Source organism: Alligator sinensis, unplaced genomic scaffold, assembly GCF_000455745.1.
Source record: "Alligator sinensis unplaced genomic scaffold, ASM45574v1 scaffold29_1, whole genome shotgun sequence".
Taxonomy (NCBI): Eukaryota; Metazoa; Chordata; order Crocodylia; family Alligatoridae; genus Alligator; species Alligator sinensis.
The window spans coordinates 3389728-3399258 of NW_005841933.1; the positions used below are offsets into that span (position 1 = coordinate 3389728).

Sequence of the window (9531 nt, forward strand, 5' to 3'; positions counted from 1 at the left end):
GGGGGGGGGGGTTTTTCTGCCACCTGCCCAGATGTGAAGCCAGTGGTGCAGAGAAGCGGGGGTACCTGGGAAGCGACGGCATGGGGGGCAGGGCCGCTGCTGCCATCTATCACTCTGTGCTGCCACTGGGCGCCATGTGCTGCTTTCCTGTGCTGAAGTATCTCCACTTCTCTGCACTCCCAGCTTTGCATGCAGCGGGGGGGGGGGGGGGTTTTTCTGCCACCTGCCCAGATGTGAAGCCAGTGGTGCAGAGAAGCGGGGGTACCTGGGAAGCGACGGCATGGGGGGCAGGGCCGCTGCTGCCATCTATCACTCTGTGCTGCCACTGGGCGCCATGTGCTGCTTTCCTGTGCTGAAGTATCTCCACTTCTCTGCACTCCCAGCTTTGCATGCAGCTGTCAGCACCCTCCCCCCCACCAGCGCATGGCAGCGGTGCTGAGTATATAGATGGGGGTGGCTGCCACATGTGAGCTCTCACATCACCACCATGCACCCAGGGTTGGGGGGCGTGTTGACAGTCGGTTGGACACAAAACTGGCAGTGTGGAGAAGCGGGGATACTTGGGTACAGGAAAAGTGCCCAGCAGTGACATGAAGTGTATAGATGGTGGTGGCTGCATGTGAGCTCCCCACGCCACCGGTTTCTCATCTGGCTGTTTATCAGCACACCCCACCCACTCCGCATCCGGATGTGGTACCCACTGGAAGGGGTACCCACCAGAGGGGGTACCCTGCTTCATAAAGATTAAAAATCCCTGCCCTGATTAAAAGGAGCAGTCTCACAAAGGAGCAGGGCAGGTTGGGTGTGGCCCAGTGAGAGGCAGCATGTAAGAGGCCCAGTGAGAGACGGCCAAGTGGAAGAGTACCCAGTGAGAGGGGAGCAGTATGAATGAGGCCTGATGAAGTGGAATGAAAGGACAAATGCATAAGGCCTAGCAAGGGGCTGAGTTTGTCCCAGCCATGAGCTGGAGTAAAGAACAGCTCAAGGATGCCATCTGCGAGGCATGGGACATGAAAAGGGAAGGTCGGAGTCATGTATAGTGCTCCCTGGCATTGGGGCATTAAAATGGTCAGACTCCTGTGTGTGTGTGTGTGTGTGTGTGTACACACACCAGTTTTGATAAAAGCAAAGTCATGGCAAGCGAGACTGCCCTACTTAGACAGGATTCATAGTTTCATAGTTGGTAGGGTCAGAAGGGACCTGAGCAGATCATCAAGTCTGACCTGCTTCCATGGGCAGGAAAGAATGCTGGGGTCAAATGACCCCGGCAAGGTGATTATCTAGCCTCCTTTTGGAGACCCCCAGCGTAGGAGCAAGCACCACTTCCCTTGGAAGTTAGTTCCAGATCCTAGCCACCCTGACTGTGAAGTAGTGCTTCCTGATGTCCAGCCTGAACCTACTCTCAGTCAACTTCTGGCCATTATTTCTAGTTACTCCTGGTAGTGCTCAGGGGAACAGGTTCTCTCCCGTTCCCTGCTGGTCCTCCATGATAAGTTGATAGACGGCCATCAGATCCCCTCTCAGCCTTCTCTTATGGAAGCTGAACAGGTTCAGGTCCCATAGCCTCTCCTCATATGGTCTGCCCTGCTGCCCCTTGATCATGCAAGTGGCCCTCCTTTGGACCCTCTCGATGCTGTCCACATCCCTCCTGAAGTGTGGCACCCAGAACTGGATGCAGTACTCCAACTGTGGCCTGACCAATGTCGCATAGAGGGGGAGGATCACCTCCTTGGACCTGCTTGTGATGCATCTGTGGATGGAAGACAAGGTGCGGTTGGCCCTATTGACCACGTCCTCACATTGGCGGCCCATGTTCATCTTGGAATCAATAATGACTCCAAAGTCGTGTTCTGCCTCTGTGCTGATGAGAAGGGAGTTCCCCAGCCTGTAGGTATGTTGCTGGTTCTTCCTCCCCAGGTGCAGTACCTTGCACTTGTCAATATTGAATCCCATCTTATTCTCATCCGGCCACCCCTGTAACCTGTCCAATTGCAGCCTGTCCCTCCCTTCGCTGATGAATATATTGAACAGTGCGGGCCCAAGGACCGAGCCCTGGGGAACCCCACTGCCCACACCACTCCAGGTTGAAAACTAGTCATCCACCACCACTCTCTGGGTGCAGCCCTCCAGCCAATTTGTGATCCATCTGAATGTGTAGGCATCGACACCACAGTTGCCTAATTTTTTGATGAGAATGGGGTGAGACACAGTGTTGAAGGCCTTCCTAAAGTCCAGAAAGACTATGTCCACCATGACACCTGCATCCAAGGATTTTGTGACCTGGTTGTAGAAGGCCACCAGGTTGGTCTGAGAGGACCTACCTCTAATGAACCCATGTTGGTTTCATCTAAGCATAATCTCCCCTGCTGGTCCCTCACAGATGTGCTCCTGGATAATTTTCTCAAAAAGCTTCCCTAGGACCAAGGTAAGACTAACAGGCCTATAGTTTCCTGGGTCCCCCTTCCTCCCTTTTTTGAAAATGGGGACCACATTGGCCCTTTTCCAATCCTCTGGCACCTCGACAGAGCACCATGAGTGCTCATAGAGCTGTGCCAGTGGTCCTGCAATGTAATCTGCCAATTTCCTCAGCACCCTTGGGTGGAGATCACCTGGACATGCCAATTTGAAGACATCCAGTCCCACCAGAAGTTCCCTGACCAGGGCCTGGCTGTGCCTCTCCTGAGTTCATCTGGGATTCCTGTGGGGGAGGATGTCCCGGTCCCTGCTCAGAAATATAGAGGTACAGAATTTGTTAAAGAGGTCAGCTTTATCATCTGGTGCAACCACCAGATTGCCAAGTGTGTCCTGCAGGGGCCCCACATTACCCAGTACCTTCTTTTTACTCCCTATGTATTTAAAAAAAGACTTCTTGTTATCTTTGATCCGGGTCGCTAGTCCCAGTTCTGTGTCCACCTTAGGCTTCCTAATAGCCTCCCTGCAGTCTCAAGCAATGGAGGTATAATCCTCCTTGGTGATGGTCCCTCCCTTCCATTGGGTATACACCTCATTTTTAGCTTTCAGACAATCCTGAATGCCTTTGGTGAGCCATGGGGGTTTTTGCATTGGGATTGTCGCCCTTTGGGCTCAGAGGATCACCTCCTCTTGGAACTTCCAACTCCCCTCCCCTCCGGGACCTCAGTGCCTCCCCAACTAATCCCCTTTATTCATTCAAAACAGCCCTACTGAAGTCCAGGGCTGCTGCATTGCTGTAGGCCTTTGACACCCTGCGCTGCATGGTGAATTCCAGTAGGTGATGATCGCTATCGCCCAGGTGGTTGAGAACTAATGATCACTATCGCTCAGGTGGTCAAGAACCTGCAGCCCCCATCACCAGGTCGTTGCCTGTGGCTAGAACCAGGTCCAGCAAGGCATTCCCCCTGGTGGGACTGTGCATCTCCCGGGTTAGGTGGAGGTCCTGTATCTTGGCTAGGAACCTATGTGAGCAGTCAGACCTAGCTGACTGCTCCTCCCAGCAGATGTCTGGGTAGTTTAAGTCACCCATGATGACCATGTCCCTTGACTTAACTGCCACTACGAGCTGACTTGAGAATTCCTGGTCCAGCTCTTCCCCCTGGTTGGGTGATCTGTAGTAGACACCCACTGTTAAGTCCCTTTCCCCCCGACCCCCTTGTATTCAAAGCCAGAGCACTTCAGTCTGCCCCTCCTCTGACCCTGTGCTGTTTGTTGAGGATGTGTATTGCTCTTTGACATAGAGTGCCACACCCCCACCTTTCCTCCCCGTTCTGTCCTGCCCGTATAGTCTGTAGCCCTTGATGTTTACCGCCCAGTCATGGGTTGAATCCCACCATGTTTCAGTGAGCCCCACTCTGTCCGGGGTTGTGTTAGCTAGCAGGAGGGCAAGTTCCTCCTGCTTGTTCCCCATACTGTGTGCATTAGTGTAGAGGCATTTAAGGCCTCCTGTGGGTATATGCTCCACCCTCCTGAACCAAGGACTATCCGGACCCCTGCCACTTACCTGGGTACTTTTTGTGCTTGTCACCTGTCGTGGTTGGGAAGCATCTTCATTTCCCCCTGTGGCCCCATCCCTGGGGTGGGTGGGCCAAAGTTGAGACCCTGCCCCAGGCATGCCCTTGTCACACTATGACTGGAGTAAGAGTTCCTCCTTCCCTGAGTAGCCAGTAGCCTGATGCCTAGAGCACTGTTCTTTAAGGTTGGCTTGACAGAGGAAGGAATTGAGCTGAGTTCTCAGTCCACTGGGTTACTTCATAAAAGGGCACCACCTCTAGTGCCAACAATCTTATGACTATAGCAGCTCTTCATTTTGTTTCTGTCATTTTGGGGTTGTTGTTTTTTCTTTTTTTAAAGTATCCAGGTATCGTATACAAAATAAAATTTAATTTAAAAAACTTTTAAGTTTTTATTTTTTCAAGAAAAAATAAATAAAGTTCACTCAGAGTCTATTACAATTTTTTTTTTAATTTTGTTCAGTAACCAGATTGGTTTCCTGGCAGTTATGAAAAGTTGCAAAAATATTACAGGTTGGAACAAGACACTTTGTTAAGACTTAGAATATTTTTTAGCATTAGAAAATGTCAAAACAAGTTTGCTGTTTAAGGTGAACAATTTGGTGAAACTAGTGTGAATTTGCAAAGTGTTTTGGTGTTATCAAATTAGTATGTTTTGCTTAGGAGAAAAAAATGTGAAAAATAAAATTGCTCTGAATTCATCTGGAGGTCCCATTTGTGGACTTTTCTAGGCATTGTATAAGCATAAGAAAAATATTCTCTTTGTGCAAAAGAGCTTGCAGTCTAAGTACTCTTTCCTGTATGAAAATACTCTTTCCTGTATTTTTAAAAAAAATATGCTTATTTATCTTTGAAGGGGGGAGTATATATTAAAATATAGCAAACACGTTTAAGAAATTTTGTTTTTTGAATGAAAAAATAATTTTTAAATGTAATATGACTATGACCCTGAACCATGTGAAGTGTTTAAGATCTGGATTTGAACTGTTTGGCTTTGGACCTCCCTGAAATTTAATGTACTGTTATTCATCTTGGGTTTTAAAAATGTGTTTAAAGAAACTTTCTATTTCTCCTTCATTAATACCAATAGAGTAGACTGTCCACTTCCTGCTGTTAAATAGTAGGAATTTTTTTTGCCTCTACTATATTGCTGTGAAAGCAAGAACAGCTTCGGAGAGTCAAGCTGATTTGTTCTGAAGTAAGTACTAGATAATGGGTGCCAGGAGAATTTGTTGCCTGGAAGATTCTTCATGACATGTTAAGATGGCAACAAAACTGAATGACATGATAGACGATTAAGAAAACAAAGTAACTGTGGCAGACGATTTCTTTTTGTTTCAGACTTTTGGTATCTTTTCCTTTTCTATCATGGTTAAATACCAGAAGGCAACAATGTCTAAGGCAACAGTTTTGCTGCCTTTGCTGAGCCTGAGCATGACTGTAGAACTGGGCAGTGCCCATAAACAATGGAGTGCTTTCCGGGGAATGTTTAAAAGGATCAAGTATGCTACACCATCAAGAGGAGACCCAGGGCAGTCACTTTTCCTTACTCCTTATATTGAAAGTGGAAGAACTTAGTAAGGTAGGAACAACTTTATAAACTACCTGCCTAGAAATATGGCATTTTTCTAAGATTTTAGTATCACTTCTTAACTTGTACTGATGACTTAAGTGTCCACTACCTGTTATGGAAATGTCAAGCTATAAAGAAAGAGATTAGAGAATAAGGCAACAATACAAGTGTAATGAATTGGTCATTTGACAAGTGTAAGTATCATTAGTTGTGATGGTACATAAAATGCTAGTAAAATACTGTAGAATAGTTTTCTTGAAAGTAATGAATTCTCAGAAAATTAAGGCTCTACTACAGTCTCTGTTATTAAAGTGGTCTGTAAAGTAGCAACATGGAAGAATAAGACTTATGGCATACATTTAGCAGGAAAGCTTTTATCCTCTCTCATTTTAGCAATTCAAAAACTGTTCACCCTGTTTACATTAGTGCACAGATGTTTAATTTTACTAAACTGCTTCACCTTACAAGAAGAGGTACATTTTGAGAGAAGGCCAACTTTAGAAAACAAACTTCTATGTTTTTATCCTTTTCCTATCTCTCTTTACTGCTTTTTAAGTATTGAATGAGCCTTCTTCAACCGAAAAGCTGTGATTGCTCTACATATGATCTGGTAGGCTTACAGTAAATTCAGAGCTGAGGTGAGAACTTGAGCAGAAGTTTTACAATTTTCTTATGGCTAGAGATGGTCAGGAATATGAAATGTCCTTGAAGCTTTTCACAAAGCTTCAGTGTGAAACCCTGTAGCTTATAGAATCCAGCCAGGAGCCTAAAATTTAGGGAGAGCACTTTTCACTTCTCGCACCCTGAATCAAGAACCAAGAGCTCATGATGCTTGCTTTCATTTTCCATGGTATCTTCTGTGTCAACATAGACAATTTCAGGGGTGGATCCAGGATTTGTTCCACTGGTGTGGACAGACCACATTGTGGAAGACTCTGGGGAGTTTTTAAAGTCCCCAGAATAGGTAAGAATCTACTCTCCCTTCCCCTTCCTGCTCAGAGTCATGTCCTCTCCTCTCCCCTTTCCCTGGTTCACAACTGCTGCTTTCTCTGCTGTCCTTGGGATGCAGATGAAGCTTCAGAGTCTCTCCTACCCACTCCAGCCAAGCTACATAGGGTCTGAGCTCAGCTGGGGCAGAAGTGTTGGGGTGGGGGGTTCCCCCTACCCTGCCTGGTCCCTCTAGGCGCAGGGAGAGGGAACTCCCCACCATGAATTGCTGCTGCCACTATCCCAGCAGAGCCCAGCCGCTTTGCTGCCTGGCTGGAGTGGGAAGGAGCAGCTCCAAAGCTGCCCATGCCCTGGGACAGCATGAAGAGCAGCTGTGTCATGTGGGAGGGGTGGGTGGGGGGAAGGGAGAGTACATGATTATGAGTACAGAGAGGAAGTGGAGGGATTAAAAGCTTCCCAAGGTATGGTCCAGTCCAAAAAGGGGGTGCAGCTGTGTCACTGCATCCCCTCTGGATCCATCTCTGGTTTTCACCACACTTCCATTCAGGAGCAGTTCTGGGAGGTCTGGGGGGCTATTGCCACCCCAAAATTCACCTTAACCCCCCTGCAGCCACCCCTTCCAGAGCTGCCCCTGTCCAAGCCCCCTGCCTCTGCCTTGGCCCACCACCATCTGCCCCACGCACCCTGCTCTGGCCCACAGCTCGCAGCCTGTGGAGCCCATGTCCTGCCTTTGCTCAGCCCCACAATTTTCTGTCTCGCCCACCTCAGTACCCGCACAGGGAAGAGGCTGGGGCTGCCTCTGTTTCCATTCTAGAGGGCTGGAGAAAGAGTGGGCTTCGTCAAACAAAGAAGCTTGCTGGTGGTGTTTGCTGTAGGAGGGAGTGTTCTGAACTTACCCTCCTTGATCTCCTCTTTTGTGAGGAAAAGGACCAGCAAGTTCCAGTGACTTATGAAACTGGATAGTATATATCTTTCTTAACGCTTATTTGAATTGTGTATCGTTCTTTAGGAAGGCGGTTAAGTTTGGTGGGTCTTCTCCCAGGAGCAAATGTGATGAGTTACTCTGGCTATCTCACAGTGAACAAGATTCATAACAGCAATCTCTTCTTCTGGTTCTTCCCTGCTCAGGTAAAGTTACTCTGTGATATGCCATGAGAGATGTTCCTTCCTGCACAGCCTAAAAAACCACCAGAGAAATAACTCCTTCCTTGATGGCCTTGCTCTTTGCTTTCATAATAGAAAGCTGACATTTTAGAATAACACCACTGTACATTAGATATCAGGCATAGTGCAAGACACACCAAGGGTACTAAGTGTTAGTGTCTATTCAGCTGTGCCCAAACTACACAATATCTTCCTCTTTAGAGGTTTGCTTCCCTGCATATTCAAACTGATTGTGGGTTGGCTTGAATTTTCTGCAGGTTGGCTTATAAAGTTGAAAAAGATCCCAGATCAGCTTGTGAATGTATATCAAACTTGTGCAATGTGGAGAAACTATGCCCTAGGGGCTTTTTCTAATTTAAGCAGCTTTCTAGAAAACAGGTGATTGCAGGAATGAAAAGGTTATCAGGACTTCACTTTCCTTGTTGCAAATTTCCCCTGGCTAATTATATATTCTCAGTGTTATTCTCTTCTTTATCATTGGTCTCACTGATGTCTTTTATAATTTGTCATCTTCTGTCTCTTCCTCTTTCTGTCCCCTTCTGAGCCTTGAGAATTGTCCTACTAGGGTTTAATTATAACTATTAGGTCATATATAAAATGGAAAGCTTGTTATTATTCTCCAAAAACTGACAAACCATTTTTTAAAGGAAAAGTCCTCATTTAACTTTTTGACCTGACTATTTATTCACACCTTGCTTTGTTCTGCTCCAAGTGTGTATTAGGGTACAGAATCATTCATTTAATGTTTTGAGATTGCAGCTTCTCCCTATATCCCTGAGGACGGAAGTACAGTGAAGAGCCAATTATCTAAACTAATTGGGACCAAAATCTGTTTATAAAAGCAAACGCTTTAGTTACTGAAACATTTTATTAGATAGGTATTAATATACATATACACACTTTTTCAGTTTGTTGATCATTTCAAGTTGTTCTTCAATTGTTAAAGCACTGCTCTTTGTTTTAGTCATCTTGTACTCTTGTACCACATGGTTTGGCAGCACATTCTGTGTTCATATAACTATCGGATAGTTTGGATAATTGGCACTCTACTGTATGTTGTTTAACCACTGGCATTTTTCAGACTGTTAGCAAGACAAATCTCTTGTGAGGATGTAAAATGTGTGGTCCAAAGTGTGTAAAAAACCCCCAACAAAACAAAATGGAAAAACCTCAAAAACAAACAAACAGACAAACAAAACCCCCCAAACCAACCCCCGCCAAAACAAACAGCCCCCTCGCCCCCCACCCCGCTGCCTCACCGTTATCACCGGTGTCTGTGGGCTCGCCCCTGCTCGCCACCCCCAACACTGCCGCCGCTGTCTGCGGGCGGTCCCACTTGCCACCAATGCTGCTGCCTACAAATGGTGTCCCCGCAGTCTCGGGAGGCACCAGTCATTCATGTCTGAAAGGCTATTATTGTGCTGTACTAGTTTAATTCAGGATTATGTCTTCATGTGGAAATACCAAGTCATGTTACCAGGATTAGATTTGCTCAGGTTCCCAGAGCAAAAGCCTTTGCAATATAGTTAATGGAATGATATTAAGTAGTGAATTGGATTAATATTAGGAGACTTGCTTATCCAGACCTGAACAACTATTGACAAAAGGTTAACATGTCTGCAAACACTTGATGTTTTTACATTTAATACCGTCATTGCATAGCCACTGGCGGTAATATTTGAATGCTTGTAGTGCACGGGTCAGGTCCCGGAGGACTGGAAAAGGGCCAATGTGGTCCCCATTTTCAAGAAGGGGAGGAAGGAGGACCCAGGCAACTATAGGCCAGTCAGTCTCACCTCCATCCTTGGCAAAGTCTTTGAAAAAATTATAAAGGCTCACATTTGCGAGAGCCCGGCAGGA

The 9531-nt window shown here is 46.5% G+C and overlaps 1 protein-coding gene across 1 annotated transcript in view; it reads left to right on the forward strand.

Annotated features, from left to right (window-relative positions):
- CPVL (carboxypeptidase, vitellogenic like) overlaps positions 1–9531 on the forward strand; it is a 122713-nt gene that overhangs the window by 13585 nt on the left and 99597 nt on the right. Inside the window, 2 exon segments of the mRNA XM_006019596.2 lie at positions 5328–5568; positions 7517–7635. Coding sequence (XP_006019658.2) covers positions 5355–5568; positions 7517–7635 — 333 coding nt within the window. The 5' untranslated portion in view covers positions 5328–5354.